The sequence below is a fragment of the Hetaerina americana genome, unplaced genomic scaffold (assembly GCF_022747635.1).
Source record: "Hetaerina americana unplaced genomic scaffold, ioHetAmer1.1.p SCAF_9, whole genome shotgun sequence".
NCBI classification, from domain to species: Eukaryota; Metazoa; Arthropoda; class Insecta; order Odonata; family Calopterygidae; genus Hetaerina; species Hetaerina americana.
In genome coordinates this window covers 24,945,686-24,971,470 of record NW_027287538.1, presented here as the reverse complement: position 1 = coordinate 24,971,470, position 25,785 = coordinate 24,945,686, and the positions used below count along the sequence as shown (strand labels likewise).

General features: G+C 35.1%; 1 protein-coding gene across 1 annotated transcript; it reads left to right on the top strand.

Annotated features, from left to right (window-relative positions):
* Positions 1-8,901: 8,901 nt before the first annotated feature.
* On the top strand, positions 8,902-24,439 carry LOC139698902 (dol-P-Man:Man(7)GlcNAc(2)-PP-Dol alpha-1,6-mannosyltransferase-like). Its single transcript, XM_071597853.1, has 9 exons — positions 8,902-9,003; positions 9,139-9,264; positions 9,394-9,526; positions 13,283-13,456; positions 13,688-13,841; positions 14,108-14,252; positions 18,506-18,732; positions 20,618-20,875; positions 22,013-24,439. The coding sequence occupies exons 1-9, from the start codon at positions 8,992-8,994 to the stop codon at positions 22,998-23,000; spliced, it is 2,217 nt and encodes a 738-aa protein (XP_071453954.1). The 5' UTR covers positions 8,902-8,991; the 3' UTR covers positions 23,001-24,439.
* The last annotated feature ends 1,346 nt before the right edge of the window (positions 24,440-25,785 follow it).

Here is a 25,785-nt window from a genome sequence, read left to right as displayed (position 1 = left end):
GCCTGAAAGAAATCCAGAGTGTTTTCAGCATCAATGAAGGAATGCAATGGTGTACATAGCCGTCTATAATTAAATTAAGTCACCCAAACATATAAAAATTCGGCTTTTACAATAAATTACAAATTTCATGATTTTGCTGATTAAGTTCTCCGAAAATCTATTCTAGTAAGGCAGAAGATTGGTACTCAACAATATTTTTCTTTGTTCATAAGTAGGCATTGTATTGCTTCGATATCCAAACTTTCCTCAATAGAGCTTTCAATCAAGAGGGGGCTAGGTATTAGTGAAATGTAGCTCTTAAGAAAATGTTAAGAACTTTTGGCTTGGCTTTTTTCATATCACAGAATAATTACAATGCCACATGAGAAAACTCGAGGGAATTCCTGCAGCAATACTTCACTGAAGATCTAAGAAATAAAACAAAAATTTTAAATTTCTTGGTTTATCACAGACATAAAAAATTTTTGTGCAGATCAAAACATTATAAGGAAGAATTTTAGCATGAAATAAGGCCAAAGTAAGCAGTACATTAAGACATTAGCATGGTGTTTGCCACATTATGGATCATAGACATGAAGCAATGAGAGGCAGAGCTAAGAAGAATAAAATATTGAAACTTTCAACATCCTATTTGCTTCTTCCATTGATGAAACGTCCATTTTAGGGGAAGATATTGTTTACAGTAACTCATACCATCAAAACCGAAGGGTATGGAATAAAATTTACACTATGTTTGACTCAAAATTGTTCTACAGTGGTAACTTGGAAATTTATAGGGGAAAGCAATAAGGAGGTGAATTAAATTGAAGCAACCACACAGCAGATATAGTATTGAAAAGATTGATTCACTCAATCAATAATGGTAGTGGAAACATTACCAAGGATACTTGGTTAAAACATTTTGATTTATTCAAGTTCCCTGATAGAATGAGATGTACTATAATTGGAACTCTTTCGCAGATTCCCCATTATTTCAAAGTTAAAAAGTTTCAAATTCACAGTTAAAAGTTTTCACATCATCTCTGCTCAGATCCACGGATAATGGTAGTGATGTATCTTATGACCATAAAAAAGGAAAGAATTTGATCCTAATGTTGATGAAAACCTTGCTCCTAAATCTGAGACAACTGGAAACCTTGTACATATTATTAAATTTTATTATAGTGTTAAAGGAAGAGTAGAGATTGTAGATCAGCAGGGAAAAATGTATTATATAGAGAGAACTAGGACAATGATTGATTTTTTAAAATCTCATCGTACGTGGAATATATTGCAGGATTTTATACGATGAAATCAACAATGACATTAAATGAAGATGATCTTTCCCGAGGAAACTCTTGAATGAAATTTTAAAAGAGCACAGAGAGCATCACGCTGGGCTGCACTAGTGAAAAACTATAATAACTCAATGCCCTTGCAATGCAATACAATGAATGGCTGAATGTCCAACTACTAGATGAGGAGAAAACTCAAATGCAGCAAATGAGAATGAGGACCAAAAGAAGTGATGCAGCAATTGCCTGAGGGAGAAAAGGAATAGGCTAGCTAAATACCAATGTGAAATTTACCCAAAAATAGTCGCTTAAAACGTTACATATGCATCTATTGTCATTAAAGTTGGTAAATTTGGATTACACTAGCTCTGCTTGGAAATTCTCACGATAATTTATTATATACGAGGGTCATCCGGAAAGTAGTACCCGTTCGTGCCGCATGAAGTGCTGACGACGCGAGTAGCCGCTGGACGAGGTCAGATAGCTTCAGTGGCTTGTCTGCCTTCTCTGAGCCAAGTTGCGTGACGCTAGCATTGCCTGTGTTGTTTCTGTGATTGTTTACAATGTTTAAAAAAATTGAGAACGCCGCCAGTTGTGAAGTGAGGGCAGTGATTAAATTCCTCAATGCAAGAAACGTTCGCCCATGTGATATTCATCGCCAATTAAAGGAGGTGTATGGAGACAATGTAATGGACGAGTCGTCTGTTCGGCGGTGGTGTCGCAACTTCAACATGGGGAGGGGGAACACACACGACGATGAGCGTTCGGAGAGACCGTCTGTCATTACAGACCAACTGGTGAGCTCAGTTGACGAATTCGTGAGGAACGATCGGCGCGTCACAATTGATGACATCTGTGAGCATTTTCCCAATGTTTCTCGAACAATTGTTCATGAAATTGTTAAACACCATCTGCATTATGCAAAAATTTGTGCAAGATGGGTCCCTCGCGTATCTCAATGAGCTGGCGGCGAAGGACTATGCAGCAGGAATACAGAAACTTGTCACACGTTATGACAAATGCCTTAATTTGCTTGGAGATTATGTTGAGAAGTAGTTTAAAGTATCCTCTTTCAAATAAAATTTTTTATGTTTGTTAATATTTACTTTTGTGTCTTTATTTCACGAACGGGTACTACTTTCCGGATGACCCTCGTATTTGACGTATTTCTATGAAGAAAGTTTTCTACTATTCTGCCAAAATTCATACAATTTTGTGATTGGTACTCTTATGTTGGCAAACTTTGAAATCTTAGTTCAATTATAAGTGTCATGGCACAGCCTTAAACAATTTTATTTCTCATTTCGTGAGACCAAAGATGATACCTTAGTTCATGTTCAGTAAGCCTAAATACTGCGAGGATATCTCAGAGATTCACTGTGACCCTATGCAGAACTTCACAAACATGGTCAGCAGAGGTATGCTATCTATACTTGGCATTTGCTTCCAAAGTGTAACTGTCAATCAAACTTGAAGTTAATTGTCAAAAAAATGCAGATAATTTACTCTAAAAAGTATCTGTGTGGCATCAGACTATGCTACATGATTAAATATTATGAGTTTCAAACAGACAGAACATAAAATACCCAAAATCAGCACATATATTACAATGAATTGTTTCTAAAAATATCATCTTATGCCCAATAACTGTGAATTTATATATTGTTGATCATTGTCTGCCCATTACTATTACGACTCCATCTTGACTCTAAGCTGAGCTGGAGTTCGCATATCAATGTTATCAGCAGATTTTCAAAGGCACTTTTAGTTAGAAAACTTACTATGCTAACCCCTGCAGAGTGCCTAAGATCCATTTACTTTGCTTTCTTTAACAATCATCTTAATTATGATTTGGAATCTGGTGGTATATACCCAACATAAAATATGTCTTTATTCTACAAAAAAAGCAATCAAGATGATTACTCTACTAAGGCAGTTTACAGAGCAAAACTTTATTATCTTTAATTATATGTTGAAGTCCCATGATTGGTCTGATTTATACCAACTCAGATCCTACAATGACTCATTTGAGTATGTTTATTCTTCATATCAATATTACTTTGACATTTGTTTTCCATTGGTCTCCCACAAAACTAGAAACTTGTCCTTAAATACTAGAAACCATTGGGTCACCGATGAAATACGATGCCTCTCGAAAAAAATGAAGGAGTTAGCTATCTCTTATAAAAATAAATGTAACTCGATAGACTGCTTGGAGTATAGAACACTGAAAAAAACGTACCGTCAAAAGTTACAACTGGCTAAAAAAACATTTAACAACTGTAGAATTCTCAATGCCGATAACAAATCTAAAGAAATTTGGAAGATTATAAAGGAAGCTAAGTGTTCTATCAATAATCATCATGATTTCAAATTACAGGACTCCACCGGTAATGTTATTTCTGATTACTCTCAAATGGCATCCAACTTAAATGACTTCTACTTGTCCCACCAGACTACTACAAATACTCCAATTCCTGTTAATTATCCTCTAATCCCAAGCCTGTCTAATTCATTGTACCTGCTTCCTTGTACTGAACTGGAACTGATGAACATCATTAAAAAATTCCCTAACAAAAGTAGTCCTGGTACAGATGGTATCCCAGGGATTGTGATAAAAAAATCAATTAATTCTATCAAGGAACAGATACTCTTCCTAATTAATAAATCCCTACAACTTGGTGTTTTTCCTGATGCCATTAAAATTGCCAAAGTTGTACCACTTTATAAAGGGAAAGGTAGTGAGCAGGATATGAATTCTTACCGTCCAATATCTTTATTAAACCAGATAGGGAAACTATTTGAAAAGGTCTTCCATAATCGACTTACATCATTTCTTGAATCTTTTAATCTCTTGTCTGGCTCACAGAATGGTTTTAGGAAATGCAGATCTACATCTACAGCCACCTATCACCTCGTAAACCTAATACTTTCAAATCTTGATAATAGAATTGAAACCTTGGGACTATTCTTCGATTTTTCCAAGGCTTTTGACCTAGTTAATCATCAGTTACTCTTGTCCAAATTAGGACACTATGGCATCAGAGGTATCCCTTATAACTGGATCAAATCTACCTCAGCGCAAGGCACCAACAGGTTATTTTGTTAAAGAACGGTACTAATTTTACTTCTCCTAGTAAAGAAGTTACATTAGGTGTACCCCAAGGCTCAGTCTTGGGCCCTATCCTATTTTTACTTTACATTAATGACTTACCAAAAGTTCTGCAGTCAGTTCCAGGAGCCGAGCCAATTTTATATGCTGATGACACTAACGTAATTGTATCAGCACCATCGTTAAACAACTTGACCTTGACAGCAGCTAGAGTTTTCGAACTTCTTTGTGAATGTTGTTCACAAAATTCTCTGAAACTCAACCCTGACAAGTCTGGACTCATATACTTCTCTAATAAAAATAAAGCCCCTGCTTCATTGGCCATTGACCTAGGGGGAACGTGTGTACCCCAAATTTCTAGATCCAAGTTTTTGGGAGTTGTTATAAATAAAAATTTATCATGGGATGAACACATATGCAATCTTCGTAGCAGGTTAAATTCCATTTGCTTTCTTATTAGAAGTATTAGGAAATCTGTAAGCCTTGATATCTTACTTTCAATTTATTACGGAGAATTTTATTCTTTAATTATCTATAGTATTCTGTTCTGGGGTTCTTCCCCTCATTCTGATTCAATTTTTAAAGCTCAAAAATGTTTAATACGATTAATATGCAATGCTCCCTACAATGCACCTTGTCTTTCCTTCTTCAAAAGGTTAAATATTCTGACTGTTCCATGTATTTACATTTATGTCGTATGCATTTTCGCTAAAAGTAATATATCCAATTATATGACAAATGACAACGTTCATTGGCACCAAACCAGAGCCTGCAGAGACCTGCATCAAACTTATTGCAGGAGTTTAAATACATCCCTGGGGCCTAAATCAATGGGCCTCCTTGCACTGAACAGGCTCCCTTACGATCTTAAGTACGTAAAGGATCCAGTCCTGTTCAAAAAGAAATTAATATCATTTTTAAGGAAAGAACAGTTTTATTCTGTAATGGAATTCATGGAGAAAAAATAACCATACTGAATATGGAATATATTTTATGCAAAAAATTATTATTGTGTCATGCTTTTCTGAATTTCATCATTGTTTAACATCTATATGTACATATGACGTGTCCTATACACTTATCTGATGTATCTATTACACTGTGTCAGTGTCTTCTGGGCAAATAAAGATTATTATTATTATTATTACTCAATCTTCTGCAACTGAACACCGCAGACCATTATTTATAAGTATGAACATTCTGATTGTTTATAGCACATACATACATCTACAGATATCGATTTGTGTTAAATATAAATTACATTTGTTTCCTAGAAGACAAGAAGTACATGATCATAAAACCAAAATAAAAAAACCGCCTCTCCACGTGTAATGGCAGATTAACCAAATCACAGCAATACCTGCATAACTTTGGTTTAAAATTATTTAATCAACTGCTGCAGACAGCTAGAAAAACTAACTCTGCCAAATTTAAAGAGCCCTTGTATTCAGCCTCAAGAGCTCTGTACTCAGAGAATAATTTTTTTATCCACAAAAAAAACGGATATGATTTTCTGATGTGTTATATGCCTGATATGCTGCTTTGCGTTTTATGTCTGATGTTCTAATATGTGTTATATGTCCAATGCCTTTTGCTTGATGAGGTCTATTGTATGCCTACTTAATGACCAATAAAATTATGATTATTATTATTGAGATAGTTTTTTGATGGGCACACGGACTAACCACTACTGTACTTCTAACATGATGCTAAACACTAAATTTCTACATTACACAAACCACACTTCCTTAACCTCACCTAGGAAATAATCAATTATCCACTTTCCTTTGACAACCAAAATTCCCAGTATCCATTTAATGTCTTCCACAATTTTGTTTTTTAAACCCTCTACAGGGATCCACAGCTCAAAAGCCTCTGATCTTAAAAGTGAAGGCTTCCAATGTGATGTACAAATTACCACAGGGTTCTCAGGTTACTCCCAGATAGCTCTACCTGGCTGGACGATGGTTTTGCTTGCACTGCATCAGCATTTTCAGGTCTTAAGTGTTCCGGTTAGGACATGAAGATGATGATTGCAACGCCAGCAATACTGCCATCCAGCCAGATAGAACATGGAGTGGCTTACTCCAACCTAGCTCTTGGTGGTTTCCGACCTAAGCTTCTTCCCTTGCCTCAACAATCAAGTTCCTGGGTCGTACAAGACTACACTCCATATTAAAGTTTTCCATAATCTATTCTTTAATCTTTACTCAAGGTCATTTTCATCAACTACTTCCTCTTTTTGAAATCTTCTTTACTTTATGCAGTTCTTATTTTTACAACTTTACCAATGCGAGCATATTCATTTAAAAAATTTTCCAAATAAGTGAGCGGTTGTACATGCTTTGTATTTGCCGCCCAAATTAAATGTTTATCCTAGCCTTTCCGTTTCTTGAGATATTCATTACCTTCAATTTCTTAAGGCTGATTCCAATCCCTCACCTCTTAAACTGCTTCCGCAATGCAGTCAGCAATAACCGGAATCCCTAGACTGACTAACTAAATACAGCTTGAACATACACAACTCTAACTGAATGGGTCAGCTATATTCGATGTTTTCGGGCTTAACTTGGTGGAAATCCTTTAACACTGAAGTTAAAAATCAATGTGTCTTTCCACTAATTTTTTTCATTCTGTACAACTAGTTTAAAAAAATAGGCATCAAATCCAGAGTGGCATCATTGAGAATTTATTCCAACAGTTGATGCCTATTCCTGAACTATGTAAACTTCAACACCAGCAGCAAGTACCCTGTAGGAAGACAGGCAGTCCACGAAGATTTGAATAAAGAAGAAACTTCAAAATTGGCAGGTACCTGAGGACGACGCTTAATTATTATCTGGTTTTTCTCCATTTAAGGTAAAATATGGAATGACACAATCCTAAGCCCCCTACAATTCTTAGCCTTGCTCATAGCAGAATCTGAACCCTCATTCCAATAAATCCTTAAGCAATTCTGCATAATTCTACCTCCCTACAGTCCATTCAACCTACCTATCCTTTTTTCTCACCCTTTCTAGGTAGCTTAGTGCTCTCTCCTCTACCAAGACCTCCTCAACTTAATTACAGAAGATACTAAAAATCACCTTTGGTTGAGTGATAAATGGAAACAATAATTAAGTTATAACTCAAAAATAACACAGCAATAATGAAAAAGTGCAATTCAATACAGAAACACTCCACATCTTAAGCCTTACACTCTAAAATGTTTTATGTAAATATGCATATGCCCCCATTCTTGAGTGATTTGCCACAGTATATAGAGCTAAGAGTTAATCCTTGAGAGTGATAGAAGTCCACTTCATCCTCATGAAGCCAGTGCTTCATTAGACAGAGGATATCCCAATTCCTAAGATTTAGCAAGTGTTCAATCTGACACAATTTGTTTCTAAGGGACTGCATATTGAGCACTAGAATATCAATAGATTTTTGTGTGCAGTTGAGCAGTTTAAATACCGGGAATTGACAGTTGCATAGTTCAATGATCCCGCCACAAAATTAAAACAAAGAATAATAGCAGATAAGTCTATTTAGCACTGAAAAAAATTAATTCAATCTTGAATCATACTCTGCATTACCAAGCTCACCATATATTAGTCATTAAGAAAACCATTATTTATTTTAAGATCAATGTAATTTTATAAAATCATGTATGTATTAGCAATGGCAATTAACAGCAAGAGACAATGAAGTTCCCGTTACCTCTGAGATAAATGTACTCCATATGAGAAGAGATTAGATGGGCTGGGTACAATTGAGTGGTATATTAATTCCCAAAACTATATTGCATAGAAATCCTGCCAGCCAATAAGGATAAGGTGGGTCATAAACTATGTGGTTGAATGGAGTCAAGGTGGAAGATCACCGAAGAGGAAGTAAGGACAAAGGACTGCACGGCCATGTAAGAAGAAAATTATGCATAAATAAACCATTACAATGAAAACACGAGCCAACTTGTATATCTTATGTTTGGATTATCAGAAAATGATAATGTATGCAAATTTCAAAGTTTTATCTCTTGCATGGGCTCACCAGTCTTATAAATAACAAGATTGAAAGTCACGTTTATGTCGCACAATTGATAAACAGCAGTGTACCAATCTCGAAATCAAATAACTGATTTAATCTGGCAGTATAGGAACTCGGAAGAAATTTAAAAATGCAGAAGAGACCAATAGAAGAAGTTTTAGGACATTAGGGAATGCCGAAGGCGGTTAGTGAACGAAGAGTGATATATATGCGCGGTAGAATGATAAATCTTTTGACAGCAGAGAGTAGAAAAAAAGTACGTGGAGCTTAAAAATTATTTTGAAATAAAAAATGTACTAATACTGCTCAGTGTTCCTTAAGCGATAAATTATTTAAAATACCACTAACTTATTAAGTATTTTTTGTTGAAAACTCAAAAATACCTCTAAACAGTAGATAAACGCATTGTAACACATCTTGGTGCAACTATGGATCGCGCCTTCGAATATCAAACACGAATTTCAATACTCTTTTTTTGATATTGCACCCGTGGTTGCCATCTATTGTCGGAATTGTGAAATCAAATTTGCTTTCTGCTATGAATTAGTAGTTGTTAGTGTTAAAGAAAGTTTCTCGATGGAAAAACAAGTACAAGTCTTTAATATTAATATTTTTTATATCATTTGTTGTTTGATTAAAATTTATAAAGGATAATTTACGAATTTATTTCGAGAACAACCAGTATTTTTAATGGACCAGGGATTGTTTTTACGAAATTTTCAGATGGACCGGCTAACAATTTTGGTGGGCGCTATACACCTTTTTTATTCACCTTTTACCAAAGTGGAAGAAAGTTTTAATTTGCAAGCAATGCATGACATATTATACCACCGGTCAAATTTGACACAGGTAAGTTAACGTTGAAGTACATCTTAAAATCATGACAAGCTTGCTCTTGTGATTATGCTTAACATTTCTTGCATCGGTGGTTATATTAGTTGGTGATGAAATCTTCCATTCTCTCCACTTTGTTTTCAGTACGACCATCACGAATTTCCAGGAGTTGTACCTAGAACTTTCTTAGGACCTTTATTTTTGTCATTTTTGGCTTCTCCATTTGTAATGTTTTTTCATGTCCTTGGAGTGCGGAAATTCATATCACAGTACATAGGTATGTTGTCTAACATTTTAAACCTCAAATGAGGCATCCATTTGCTCGAATTCTAGGTATTGTTCAAGAGAGTCCAATGCAAATATTCAATTCAAGGATAATATTATTCATTTCTATGTAAGCGAATTTCCATCCAACGTCGTCTGGATATGCAATTTACTTGTAACCTGTTAATATTCCGGGAAAATTTCCTAAAATAAATTCATCATTTACTAATAGAAAATAACAGAAGTCGAGATGCTCGAGACTTTAAACATGCAAACATTATTCATCATGAAAATGATCATGGGGGAGTATATTCGTATGTGTAAAGACTGGATTATCCCAATTTTGGAAGTAAAACAATGTTTGCCATCATATTGCCATATCCTATGTTCTAATATTTTCAAGTATCACCGATACTTAAGATTTCGAAGAATGGCATAGGGAAGAAATAAGTATTCAAAAATGCCGAAAAGAACTTAATCATGCTTCAATTAGTTATAATTATATGTACATATCATAACATATAATTTTATACGTCAGAACTGCCAAATGACAGTGCATTATTAAGGAGATGCTTAAGCATGCATCGTTGAAACTAGTTATTTTATATCATATTCAGTTTAACGCGATTTTTACGCTTCACTTTTTCAATCACAGTTTAAAATTTTCTGCTGTGGCACTCTTCCTTTGTTTCATTCTTTGATATCACGTTCAGCTTAGCCCAGTTTTCCTCTCAGGCCTGCCTTGATGTGCATTGTTCCTGAATTTGTTTCTTCAGGAAGCAAGCACAGAAAACCTTTATTTTGTTGAGATGTTGTTGAAAAGGACACAAAGAACTTGATGGTCTTGTCACTGAGCCCATGATAGTGAAAACACCCTGTAACTAAAAATCAGGAATAGAATTTTGAAAAAAGATATTTTTTCAGTTGAGAATTACCTGCAATTTAATGGAACTGTTAAAACTACTGGGAATGCATCTCAGTCAGAAAAAAAATCTCACTCATCTAGTCATAAGAGTTGATTTTTGCTGAGAAATAATCTGTAATCTGCCGCCAACTTGTGGAATTTTTTTATAATTCCCTCCAGCATATCAGGTTTAAGTTGTAAGTCATTCTGTTGAACATGTTAAAGAAAAGAATTTGAGGCTATTCAGCTTCATTATCTGAAAATTACAGCTTATATTTCATGCTGTTTGCTTTGCCTTAAAGTAGAAAGGCAGAAGTATTGTTTTCTCCCATTTTTTAATTGTCATTAATCGGTGAGCTGAAAATAAGTATCAAGTAGCTAAGCATGTCATTCCAGATAGCCATAAATGATCAACAAATCGACCATTTTGCTCTTTAAAATTAGCCAAAATAATTTGAAATTTGTGCTACAGTTAAAAGAAATTCTGGATGGCACATTTTTCCTCAGCAACCACCATACTTTGGTGTGGAAGAGTAATTTTTTTTATGACCACTTGCCATTTTATCACAAAGCAATGAAAATAATGTTAATCCAAGGGATTTGATTTCATCTGATCTTATTGTTAAAACGCTTCTATTGTTGGTGACAGATATTTGGTAATCAGATTCTGTCTATCTATGCATTGGCGAGTCAAGTAGGCTTGTGGAGCCTGTTCTTTTATTTTGTTTGAACGCCCCTCTTTTTCTGACATCTAATGTTGCTTGATGCATACTCTCACATATCCAAATCCAACTCATAAGTATTTATAAAAGCATTAAATTCCAAAAGATGATGTCTGCAGAAATAATATGAGTAGTAAGTATTTCGCAGAAGAAAATCTTCATGATCAGTTCCTCATTCTTCAAATCTTACAAATTACAAAAGCTGAGCCAAGTTTGTAACATTGATGGATGTATCAAACTGGAGAGCTATATACAAGTACTTACTATGCTTGAATTTTTCAATCACAGTTTAAAATTTTCGGTTGTGGCACTCATTCTTTGTGCCATGGTATTATCAGAAAGGGACATTGAATCAAGGTGTTTGTTTGGCAGTTGACTCCTAAAACAGGAAGAAATAATATACTTCACAGTTGGCAAAATCGATTTACCCCTTATCGTCTGTGATTTTCCCCATTAAACTATTTTTAGACTAACTTTGAATGAATCTTCTACCAAATTGACATTAAACGTAGTTTAATAAATATTTATCCCCATTCTGGTCTTTGACTCATCTTCCTTTCATAAATAAATTTGTACCCTTGTGATGTAAACTATCATGCTTTGTTTTGATGTGACACTGATGGTTTCACACAGCCATTGGCTTATGTTTATAAACAAGTTATCAATTTCAGGAAGTTAGTGAAAAAATTATTTGCTTTGAGCAGGATTTAAACCCAGATCCCTCTTGCTTTCAGCAAACATCAGCAGATTGTTCCATTTAAATTACCATCTCGGTATCTCCCACAGTTATTTGAAGCTATGGGTTGGCTGATGGGCTATTTGTGAAGAAGTATGCCAGAAAACAGATGCCATGCTTAACAACGAGAAGCGCATTTGATATAATCGAAATACTTTCTATATTCACCCATCAATCCACTATGGTGGCCAGACAAAGAGAGAGAGGGGAATCAGCAACTGTCCTCAAGCATTCCATGGAAACAAAACACTTGAAACAACCATTAAAACGTAGTGATAGTATTTAGGGAAGGCGACCAACAGCTAAGGTCATTTGCATTATTAGGAATGGATAGGAAAGGATGAAGGGTGGAGAGAAACCTGGCTTCGGCATTAGCCTACTCTTAATGAAAAGCACCAAGGGGTCAGAAGCTTAATGTCCCATGCGACGGACGGCGTACTCACTCAAATTGCCTTCCACAAGGCACATCAAGTAGGGATCGAGATACCACTGAAAAATATTCTATGTCGCCGGGATCCAAACCCAGGCCCTCTGGATAAGAGGCCAATACGATAGCCACCGCACCATTTCGATCCCCCATAAAATAAAATTCTAGCCAAATCATGTACAGATGAGGGTAGCACACGCATATTTGAGGAGATGAAGAAGAAAGAGCATGGTTGTAGGATTATTGTATAATCACAAAGTTTAATGGTTAACAAGTTCATTACCTTACTAGTTCAGGATATTTAATGAAACATGATGTTGTGCAGGATTTAAACTGATTTCCAAAAATGTTCGCATTTGTTTCAAATATGTTCTCCTATTATCTTACCCGATTTTTTTTTTTTTTGACTTTTCATTAGTGTTTTGGGTCTCAACACAAGACTTATATACTGAGTTTTCTTTTTCTGGGCCTTTCCTTTTTGTAAAGTTATACCAGTAAGATGATATGCTTGACGAGATCCATTTATATTTCTTTCACTCTTACTCCTACCCCTGTGGCAATTACAGGGGCTTCTTATTAAGTCTTCTTAACATTGTTTCGTAGTTTCTCAATCAAGCCAGGGAATGTAGCATTTGAGTAACTGATTTAATCTTTAATTTCATTCTTCTCCTAATTGAATCTTTAGCTAAAGTAATTTTTTTTGCTATTGTTATCCAATTAATTCTTCTTCTCCTATGTTATTTCATTATTTTCTCCCATGTTTTTTGAAGTACCACTCTACATTTTCACTTCATTTGTGAACCCCTTTTCTGAGCACATTATGACAACTGGTGAGAATGTATTTTGTTTCACCTTGATAAACCCATGTATTTCATTGTCTTTATTCTCCTGATTTCCCTCTTCTAACCACCCTATCTGCTCTCTTTATGCATTATGACATCAGTGTAACCCTAGCTTGAACTCTTTCCATTTTTTTACAGTCAGAGCTGTTTTGGGACTTTGTGTATTGGCTGCCTTCCGAGAGTTGAGGAGAGCAGTCCATTCAATATTTGGTATAACAAAGGCAACATGGTTTCTTGCCATTACCCTGACACAGTACCACTTTATGTACTATTTAAGCCGTCCTTTGCCAAATATTTTGGCTCTTCCACTTGGTAATTATTCTACTTCAATTAATAACTGTCTTTCTGAGAAAACCAATTTTTATGTGTACATTTTTAATGAAAGGGAATTTTTGTTTTGGTTCACATGGAAAATTTTGCACATTTTAGCACAGAGCTTGATTGATGTCTTTTCTAACTCTTTTTAACTCATGTTTTATTGCTTTTATTGTAAATATTTTTGAATAAACTGATGTGTATCTATTTCTTTCATCATGGAAAAAGTTCTTCTTGCTCTTCAAAGTTGGCTTAAGCAGAACCATGGGAGATTTATTTATTTTTCTGCTGCTGCTATCATTATATTTCGTGCTGAACTAGCTATGTTTCTTGGAATAATTCTTCTAAGTGAAATTGCAACAAAGCAAATTAGCCCAATCAGGTAAATAATTGTTGTCATCTGTTGAACTTTCTAGAAATTGAATTTTTTCAAGTTGGGTTACAAAATTCTTAACAAATTAATGGTTATGACGATCAGTACGAAAAGAAATTGCAAGAATACCTTAATCTGGATTTTTTTTTTCAAATTAATATTCGTACAGCATTATTTTGCTCAGTTACACAGTGTATAATGCATTTAATATAATACCTATACTTGACACTTGCTTTGTTCCTTGTACTTTTCAATGCATATTGTCTTTATTTCAGTGCTCTTAAGCATGCCATCCCTGCTGGTGTTCTCTTCTTATCTCTATCATTTTTTGTGGATTCCATATTTTGGAAAAGACCAGTATGGCCTGAAGGTGAAGTCCTTTGGTTCAATTTGGTGCTAAACCGAAGTAATGAATGGGGAGTATCCTTAATGAAAATTAAATTTGAGACAGTTTAATTTGTTTATTCCATAACCTCAGAAGTGCTTACTCGTTTAGTTTGGTCAATATTGTGTATGTATTTTCAAAAGATGTGATGATGATGAAATTTTCGGAGATATTTTTCATAGACTGGTGAGCAGTAGCTATTTTGATTTCCATAGTCAGTGCATAACATTTCAAAGAATGGTTTGATTTTAGAATATTATTTGGTGGATTAATTAGTATCGTATGTACTAGGTATATGGTAGGTTCCTTTTCCATGTGGGTCGGGGAGATGGTTTCTGTAAGAGAATTGTAACTTTTTAGATGTACATACAGTTCTTAATTTCAAGGTAAAACAACCAACTGTTATAGGCTAATTTAAACCATGAAAGACTAGGTGAGCTAGCTAAGTATGTTCTATGTATGCCTTAAATATCCTTTTAATGTTTATTTGGCTTAGTAGTAATTATACAGTGAAAACCCGCTAAACAAGCATAATTCTTTCTGCAATCTTTCCCACTAAGCGAAACACTATTTTAGGGAAGCATATTATACCATTTAAATTAATGTAAATTATGATGTGTTCTATGGCAAAATAAATAAATTATGTGCCAGGTTTATTAAAAGAAAATTATTTATACGTTATTTAGGATCGTAAATCGCCTTCATCTTTTCTTCCACTGCAGAATGAACCAATGTGGAATGTGAATTCAGTTTGTAAAGAAACAAAGAAGAATAAAAATAATTAGTTTATTATGTATGACACATTCCTAATTCTGTTCTAATAGAAAGCTGTCGATCGAAATTGTTTTTTCCAGCACTTTAAAATTTTGTGAAAATGAAATATGGCATTATCATTAAATAAATTTGTAGTGCACATAGCCACTACCTTATAGGATGATCCTTCTCAATATATGTTGCAACAGTTTCCCATGACCTTTGCATCACATTTAGGGGGATTAACACTTCTTGAAGTGTTAAGTCCAAAACTCAGGACTCGGCTCGTGGAGTTTCTGAATGGTAAATAAGCATGGGTTTATTTTAAAATTGCTGCTTGCATTGGCACAAAATAGCAGGGTGAAACAGTATTTCATTGGCTTTTGGCCAACCAATGCATTCTCCTTTATTGTTATATAGGTTTGCTCAAGCATCTATTTCCAGGAGAGGCCGTCTCATAACGATTCAAACGATGTACACTGTACCTCACAATGCCGTGAATGCAGGTTAATTATTTATAATCTGAAAGCACCCAAGGCTTCCCTCAAATACTTCTTCAGCCATTGATAATCCTAATATCTTAATGAGGTCAGCAAAAATAACTTTTGCCTTTTCACAATTGATATGCTGATTAATAACATCACATTGCAATTACTTATTGTAAATCCATATGAGTAGCAACTTTTCAACATTGTTCAGCCATGCTCATGCTTTGTTCTTACTTTTCAATGATTTCAATTTTCATTTCTACGGTTAGATTTATTCTCTTAGGCCTGTCTTCTTATGGCTTTTTCTCTGGGTTATTGAACTTTGCACACAAAAATCTCAAATAATATGTCTGAACACAAGATTGTAAGAATTTGTCATTTTTAGCAACACCAAGATACTAGCAGAATGAGTGCTTAACACAAACTGAGGCAGCAAGCACTCAGTCATTACAGGAATTCCCTTCTCTTCATCACTCGTTACATGAAATGTTGCTTGTTGTGAGTCATTAAAAAAAAATATTTTTTACTCGATATGCAAATCACTCATTGTGCAAAGTTTTCGCTATGCAAGATTCCACTGTGTATGGTGATTCATCATCTTCTATAGGATAATTTCAGGTAAATTCCTTCTCATATATTCAGAAGTTGTAATCATCAAAATCCATTGATCCAAAGCCATGAATATGATGGATGATTTAAAATAAATTCAGAAACTATTGGCTGCCTTACGTTTTCATCATTTGTGTATGTTGCTGGAGGTCTTTGAATGTGATACCTAGGCTAGGGTATGTAATCTGGGTTTGATTCCCATAAGTAGCTGGCTCAATCGTTCTTCAGTTTGTTTACATTTTATAAATGGGGAATAAAGTATATGCTGTCCATTTATTCCCTTTTGACATAACTTGTATAGTTATATAATTGTGTGTCACTCCTTCACTTGTTTGAGATTATGAGATTTCCCAATTAATGGCAGTATTTGAGTCCTTCACCCATTCTCTTTTCCTTCTTACCTAACCAAACTCCTTAGGAAACTGTTTCTGGCTTTACTTGGTGAGTGTCTACCGACTAGTGTCTGTCAGATTAGTGTAAGTTTTGAGTGAACTCAAGAACTACACAATTATGTGCTTTTAAACACAAACATCACAAAATATCCTTGCCATATTACATATTGCTATAACTATTTCTTTAATTCTGTATAATTTCCACCTTTCTTAATTCCATCCGACATGCCTATTCTTTTCCTCATGCTATGCATTCCCTTGTTTATGAAATTTCCCCAAACAACCTTCTTTCCTTCCTTATGATGCCTTTTATTGTTAGCATGAATCTTTTGGAGAGAAAAATGATGGTTAATATTGAAATAGGAGTGCATAAACTTCAGCATGTTGAACAGTTTACTTATCTCGTAATTATTTTGGACCAAAATTGTCAAGGTAGTAGGGTCACAAAGAGAAGAATTGCCTTAGATGAAGAAACTTTCACGAGGAGGTCGGAATTGAGAACAGAATTTTTGAGTAAGGATGTTAATGATAGACTTTTTGAAATGTTGAATGGAATGTAGTTATGTGTGGCGTGGAAACGTGTACATTGAAGATAGGTGCAGATTGGAGGCTTTTGAAACGTGGTATAGAGAAGGATGGAGATAGGAAAGTGGACAGCTAGGAAATGCTAGGCAGAGTGAGGGAGGAGAGAAGATTATTGGGAGATGTACAAAGGTAGCAGGAAAGATGGATGCAGAGCATTTAGATTTGGAATGGGTTGTTGAGGACTGTGATAGAGGGGAGAACAGGAGGCAATGAGGAAGGAGTGACGAAAGGGTGGGAATTTTTGATGAAATGAAGGGAGGAAGAGTGTATGTGGAATTAAAGAGGGGGCTTATTGAAGTGTCAGATGTCAGGTTTTGTTGTGTTGGGACAGGCGAGGGAATGTATCATTGCCCCTTTGTGTAGGCTGTGTCCATCCATAACTTACCTTAAACGGTAGAATACCAAATAATATTATTATCTTCGGAACTGATGGGCTGGGCCAGGTTATTTGGAAGGGTGGCCAATAGCAAATAACTTTGGCAGAACCAACTAGGATGCTGTAGCCTGGGTCTGATCTCTTGTGAAAATTCATTCATTCCCTGTTCACTCCATGAATATGTATGCTACATTGCCAAACCTCCATTTGTTTAATTTTCCAGCATATATCAGAAAGCACAAGTGCTGATTGTCCATGGAGAATCAGAATGGGTATTCTTAGGCATTTGTAGAAGACAAAGATTTTCATTATCTCTTATGCTTTTTCATACTTATGTTGAGCATTTAGTGAGGGACTAATGGGGAATTCATAAAATCAGTTAGGTTTGCTGATAATCAAGCTGTGGTTAACCAGTCAGCCAAGGGATTACAAGTAGTGTTCCCACAGTGTGAATTATAATCATGCCGTTCCGGAATTTATAGCTGATCGTAATGTAATCAAACTGTTATCTCTCTGAATCTCCCAACATTTTCCACATGTACTAATGTCAATTGTGCTGTTAAATCCAGGTGTTAGTTGTAATTAAGCTATTTCTCCAGCAAAACTATCTTTTTCTACCTACAGTCATTCCCTTCTTCTAAACCGTACTCTCTGTATGATTTTAGCAAGATTTAATAGAGATCTGTAGAAAATACTCCGGTAATAACAGTTTTGTTGCGATTTTGTGGTAAAATTTTCGAGAAAGAGATTTCAGGAATATCTTTCTTACACTCATGAAAGCCAATAGTACAACAGAATCGATTTTTATTTTACAAAATAGGAACATATTAGAAACATATGTCCATGATTTTGGCCACTACCCAAATAGTATAGAATTTCCTGGCAAGTCTTTGGTGAAATTCCAATGCTTTATGCATGGATTATTATTATTATAACAATATCAGTTAATTTCATCATCAATAAATTCATGAAAGCACTTTGAATATCCAATGCCACTGTTTGTTGGCATTTACAAATTGTATATATGTGATAATATTTAACTATAATCTATTTGAATGTTATTATTCCTTAACATGTGCATTCAGACACATCCATTTTTCTGGTATTTCTATTCAGCCATTCCAAGAGGAATGGCATTTTCAATGTTCCTTGTTCCAATTGGAGCTTATTATGACCAAAGAGTTAGAAGAATAATCTTTCCTCCACTTCTCTTTGTTCTCCTGTACTCTTTACTACCTCACAAAGAACTACGGTTTATTATATATGTCTTCCCATTGCTTAACATTGCTGCTGCCTGTGCCTGCCATACGCTGTGAGTTTTTAAAAACTGAACCTAGCCGTTATTATTATATTATGTTTACTTTTACAGGGACCCATAGTTGTAGAGTATGTGATGAAAGGAATATCATTGATACATGTCCATTCTCAGAATAAGTTAAATGGCACTGCCTGATATAGAATACTTGGATTAATCTATTACTTATTAACTGCAATCAGCAGTTTTTTATACTGACCATGACAATTAGCCGAAAAGGAGTGGATATGTGTTACTGTTATCTATCAATTGTGTAAATTGAAAGAAATCAGTTACCTTGAGTGTTAATTAATTTGATATGGACTATCTCCAAAGTTAATCATATCTATATTACCCTCATGGTGGCATTTAGTTCATGACTGTACATGAATACACAAGATAAAGAGGTGTGTGCTATCATCTGGAATTTTGGTGAGGTTTACACAAAAGAATGCTCATGAAAAGGATGCATGATTGTGGTATTCCAGTTGGTAGAGTGTTGGACTACTGACCAAAGGGCCCTGGTTTGATTCCCAGTTATGTCTATGGGCACCCTCAGCTTAACCCCAAGCTGTGTGATTTTTCATGTACCAGATTTTCCTGAGAATCCATTAGCTGCACAGGGAAAAGAACTGGCCTCCCTACCCTGAAGCATGAATTTCACTTTCAATTTAACTTGGGTTTACTACTAGGTGAGCTCTAACCTATCAAATGGACCCTTGAGTTGATAACTGTGGTTTTTGGTTGTATAGTTTAAAAAGCAGTGAAATTATCTGCTTGTGAAAGAATACTTGGTCGTAGCTACCTCAGAACAATTTTATTTATATAATTTTGCATTTCATCAATGTTATTGAATGGAAAGTTACTGGGCTTTATTTTTCATCCTTGCACTAAATTATCCTATAACAAAGGTAAAAAGAGAATTTCTCACGAAATATATGAAAATGTTTCAAAAGTTTCCAAGTAAATGACAACCAAAGATATTTTTCATTTTGCCACAAAAAAATTAATGTGTCATTCAGGACATAAAAAATCACAGTAAACCTGGAAAAGAAGTGGATAACATTGTTGATTTTCGGGTGTCAATTCTTTGGTCTATTTCTACAATAGAAATGTAGGTATATGGGTCAAGTTTGTGCCAAGTGTCTTTTGGCTGAATAACATCTCCGATTTTACACACTGTGTCAATACTTACATTAAATTTATTGCAAGTCATATTCAGTAATTTAACCATTCATGCAAATGTTTAATTATCCTATCAAAACTATTACACTGCTTTGCTTCTCATTTAGTAATTGTTTACCTTTCAATTACCAAGAAAAACCTTTTTTTATTATAGGAGTTAAATTTATAATTGGTTTAGTTGATTTCTTTGTTTCTCAGTGTTAATCCATTATTCAATTACTGGGAAAAACCTTTTTTTCTAGTAATGAAAGTTAAATATGTATTTAATTAAATAGAGATAAGATGTGAAATTGTAACCATTATCATGGATCCTCATCACCACTTTTTCAGTCAGAAACACCTTTTAGTCCCCATGCGAGTTGTTCTGAAACATTCAAATTCCACCCATCTTAATGTCAATATTAGCCACTGTAAGGATTAAGATAACCTCATTTAGAGCATCTTTGGAAGAATTTGATCCTACCACAATAGACTGAGTATGTTCAAGGTGTTGAAGAAACGAAGTTGCTTGAGATATCTGTTGGAGTTTACAAACCTCCGACCTTCCTTCATACAACACTATTCAGTAATGGTTCCAGAAACATCAGCTGTAGCTCTTTGAAAAATATGACTAATATATGTTCATTATTGAATTGCAATTTTATTACTTTAATTGTATAAATGATAAATTGCCTCTCACAGTGTTTGGCCAAATATCATGCCAGTGATTTAATTTCAGGTGGGAAAATCGGGAAAAGTCTGGTTGGCATTCGTTTCTTGCACTGGGAGCCGGTTGTCATCTTTTAGCTAATGCTGCCTTTTCCGCCATGTTGCTGGGAATGGCTGGTTGTAATTATCCTGGTGGCACAGCTCTAACTCACCTTCATCGCATTGAAAGTGATATAACACCAGGCCTGCCCATGCCCTATGTTCATATAGATGTTTATGCCGCTCAAACAGGGGTTTCACGCTTCTTGGAGTGGAAGCCAGGCTGGAGGCAAGCATTTTTTTCAAGCAATCTCTTAGAATTTTTGTTAATTATATTCTTTGAATGAGTTAACTAAATCGATGTGATTAATTGAAAGGGTAATATTATTGATAATTGATTCATATATCTATGTGTGTACAAATTATTTATCCATGTGAAAGGCATTGTGATCGTAAATGAGGGAAGACTAACTTTGCAGATTCCACCGGAATTTTTCAAAGTCACCAAATGATGGTGTCTTGTAATGAAACCATGGAATGCCTGAGGCAGTGGCCTTATGTTGGAATCAAAAATTGAAACTTCAAACACTCTGATGGTCATTTGAAAAATTGAATGATATTAACTCTAACCCCTCACCATGGACACAGCCTTGATTTAGTGGAAATTCTTTTGGGTTCCTATTACGCAAAGAGCTCTGCTGGCTGAAGCAATGATGATTGCTCTTAAAAGGGTCGCTCTTGCCAGATAGGTGGAAGGGTAGGAGCCCAACTACAGGTAGTCCGTGCAGCATCTGTTCCTCAGTGAGATGACTGTAAAGGCATCTGACCCCCAATAGGGTGGCCATTAAGAGATGGTTTCACTTTAAAAAAGTATTCGGGTTTCCAGCAGCCCACCAATCTTGCTGACGCAGAGAAGTCTCTCGCGAGCCCTGAGTGGGTGTGAGTGCTTGAGACTAGAAAGGATCAATGCTATATAGTATATCCGAGTGAGAGAGTGCCTGATTTATTTGCATTTATTTTATTACGTGTGATTGATGGGCCGCTGGCGCAGAGATAATTCTCTTGCAAACCCTGACTTTAAAGTGCTTGTTAAGGGCGAGGGCCAATGCTATCTAGTACACCATAGCCAGAGCGTTTTTTGTTATCATATTTTGGTGTAATCGTTTTCTGTTCTAACTCACCAATATCATTTAATTTTTATTTAATTTTAATTAATTTTTTATTTAATTTTTCTTTTTCCTCTCTAATTCCCATAATATGAAACTATTATGTTTAGCAGATTTAAAATTCTACGAATTGATGGTGTTTCGGCCTCTAGAGCCTTGTACTTAGCCCTTGTCATAATTTTACCTTTCTGAGGTATTCATGTGAATTATTGGGAAATCATATACGGCTTTGACTTATAAAATTTTAATTCTCTTTTCAGATACAATAAGACTGAAAATCTTATGCCTGGAGGGCAAGATATGATGTCATTTACACATTTACTCATTGAAGCCAAGAGCAAATATTCACTTAAGTTAAAGCCCTATTCTAAAACTCACAGCATCTTGGATTCTGTAGATGGATTTTCTCAGGTGAACTTCAACTATAACAGTTTCCCACCGATAAGGATCCGCACGAGGCCACAAATATTTATCCTGAAGAGGAAATGGATTACCTTCCAAGAAGAAGAGGAGGAGGAGGAAGAAGAAGCAGAAGACATTGGATATGATGATTCAGACTCTGTGATAGAGGAATCTGTTGATGGCAGTGAAGTGGTGATCCCAGAACTCCCAGTTGAAAAGGAGCAAGGTACAAAAGATGTTCCAATGGAGGAGCCCACATCGGAAAAGGCTGATGAGGAATCCAGGCCTGCCAAGAAGAGTAAGAAGATCTCACGTGGTAAGGTAAGTGATGAAAAATCAAGAACTTTCAAGGCTGAAATGGAATCAGAGGAAGAAGTTGAAAAAATCCAATTGGAAAGTACCCTGGGAAAGAAAACCCGGAGAGAAATAACTAAGACAGGTGGAGTAGATGAAAAAGAAGAAACACCTGAGGTAATACAAGAGGCACAAGAAGAAAAGCAAGAAGAGGGTTTACATGCAAAGGAAAGGGAATTTTTCGAAGAGGAGAAACCACTTCTTAAGACGTCTAAAATGAAAATTCGTGTCAAGAAGGATGATGCAGGTTTGATGAAACCAAAGAAAAAAGTTAGGCGGCTGAAGAAGGAAAAGAAACTTGTAAGTGGTGCTCTTGTACCATTTGAAGAGTTCTTTTGGGACTGGGAGGATGAGGAAGTTGATGATGAAGATAAGGTTGCTCCAATGTGTTATATTGAAGATAAGCCAGAACCATTGAATGAGCTACCAAAAAAAAGTGAAGAATCAGTTCCAAAAAAGACATCTAAAACAGGAAAATTAAAAGTCAAGTGAGGTTTGTAATTGGTGTGGTATTTGAAAATTAAGCTTAGTTTGACTAACTTGGGACTGAATTTTTAAACCCTAAAAATAAGTGCTCAAAAACTGACTTCACTATGAGAAGAATATGGATTGGAAAGTGACACATGACTTGTTAATTATAGTCATTGGTGTATTTTATTTTTGCAACTATGTACTCATGTTATGGTGTGGTTCAATCACTAAGTTCTCCTTTTGGAATGTTAACTGGATATCATCCATGGGTCTGAATAACTTCTATTAACTGGAATAACTTATTTTCTTAAGAAAATATATTCCTTTAATAAAACATTGTTGCAAAATGACATTACTGTAACAGTGAGTGAAAATGTCTTTTGAATGTGCCAATACCAAGAAATGTCTGAATTTGCAACCCAACCTTTACTGTATGCAACTTCTTCAATGTGAACTATCATTTTTCATATACTGCCAGTTCTAATGTTTCCATTCCTTAATTGCATGTTAAGGTTTTACTTCAGTTCTTTCAAAGGTGTCACTTTAAGTTTTATTTTTACCTGGTAATGGCTTACTAAATTATCTGGTTTTTACATTTCTCTTAGGCATGGAGTTTTCATGTTGCCATTTGTCGTGTAAATCGGGATTGAAAAAATATAATATTTGACTTTGCATCAAATTGCCCCCAACTCCTTAAGAATAGACTTTTGTGAAATACTATTCAGAAGTACTGGTAGAGGAAAAAGTTCACAGATGAAAAATTTACACCATCAAAGGTTGTGTTAAAAATTGTGTAGCTACTTATCCTTACTTCTACAAAAAATGAGTGACCTAAATGCCTCGGGCAGCATTTATTTTTGTGTCCTTTTAAAAAGAATTTCTTTATCTTCCAAGAGCATCTGTGAACATTTATGATCACTCGCAAGGCACGCAGAACCTTAATTCCTTACTAATCCAACGCAAACTTGCTTCGGTTAGTTGTTTGGAATCGCAAGTTAAAGAAAATGACTTGATGTTTATCTTGTGAAATATTTCATGTATTGAATTTGGGTAGAAAAGGAATGTGGCAACAGATTTCCTATTCATTAAGTTGCTTTTCTTTGTGTATGGTACAGAACTCCAATGTATTATTCTAGTCAGAGTGGTTAAAATAATGATTGAATGCTTTATCATGTTTTCGTGTGGTAAATTTTAACAAGATTGTATTGTTAAAAAACTAAATAAGTATTTGTTATTCATGTGCTTCCAAGTCTTACCACATCTCAAAGTTTGTCATTGATTGTTATATTTTTACATTCCTTCTTCATTGAAGGTACCTCATGTCACAGAATGTTGCCACAAATTCAGAAGTTGCCTGTGTACCTACATAAATGTTGAAATGAAAGCATACATTTTCTTCTTTGTATCCACATGGAAAAGTATTTTCTTGGATCTTGAGTGATTTATTAAATTGTTGGAACAAATTGAATTAGCATTAAATAATTAACCCATTCCCAATTTAATTGTCCAGAATCCATATATTAACCTCTAGTACATAATGCCAAGATTACTTCATCATATATCGTATCTTAAATGTATACCTGCTCTGCACATGAGACAGGGTGCTTTAATTGTAACGGATGGAAATTATATCCAGCCCGAGTAAAATTTCCAATCCAAAATCAAGACACACACGAACTTGACCAAGTTAACTGATCAAGCAGCTGTTCCTGAGATCGATTCACTGGAAATCAAAAATATGCATTCTCAACTAATGCAAATAGGGCATAACAAACTCTTGAAGGGTTTGGCAGAATACTACGTTCATTATTTCACATTAAGTTAACGGAAGTAAAGTGTGCAGTCAAAACGAAGGAATATCTTTCTACGAAGATCTTCAGTTACAAAAACCAACACAAATTAATAACTAGGGCAGTGATAAAACACCACCCATCAGTAAAAACTATCTACTGTCGATTCCGCCTGGGATTAAACCAATGGCATATCATCGAACGCCAAATTACAACTGTGCGGTCAAAAAACGAAATATGATAACTTTTAAGCATGTTACGATGAATGTAGCACTAAAACTGTCAGTTTCATTCAAGAAATGCAAATGTAGTCGCCATTATACGATACACTTGAAAATAAAACAACTTACCATTTTGAATATTTATTATTTGCAATGTACAACGAATTTTACAATCATCCAAACTTTAACTTCCATACCAATGGGCATGAGGATTAGAATTCTGACTACTTTAGCTAATGGTTACTTAATTCTTTCTGGGGACTGATAAATCATAGTAAACTTTAAAACACATTCCAAGAGCAACTACGCACAATCCCATGGTAGAGTAATAAAGCATAGCGTCACCAGCTCCTCCTTTCAGATGAACAGGTCTTCCATCAGGAACCTATAAAAAATATTAATAGTTAAAATCGAATAACTGTTGTCATCAGCACATTTAACTGCCAGTGTGACATACTGATACACTTAATAAGCAGAGTTTTATCTTACAAACCTGCATCATCTCTTGCTTCATTTTTAAGGCCGGAGATACTGGAGACGTCCCTTGGCTAGCCATTCTTCGGCCAGTTTGGGCGAGAACCATGGTTTTCTAAGGATGAAGTATCATTTTGAATATCTGTGCATTTATTTATCCGTTGTGATGTAATTATTTTATTACTCACCCTTAAACAATTCATTTTTATTAAGCAGAGAAATATTGTTCCTCTCTTCGGACCCACTACCTAGTTACACAGACGACGGCGAATGAAACAATGAAAACAGTTGAAACACGATAAATTTGATAGTGATGGTAGT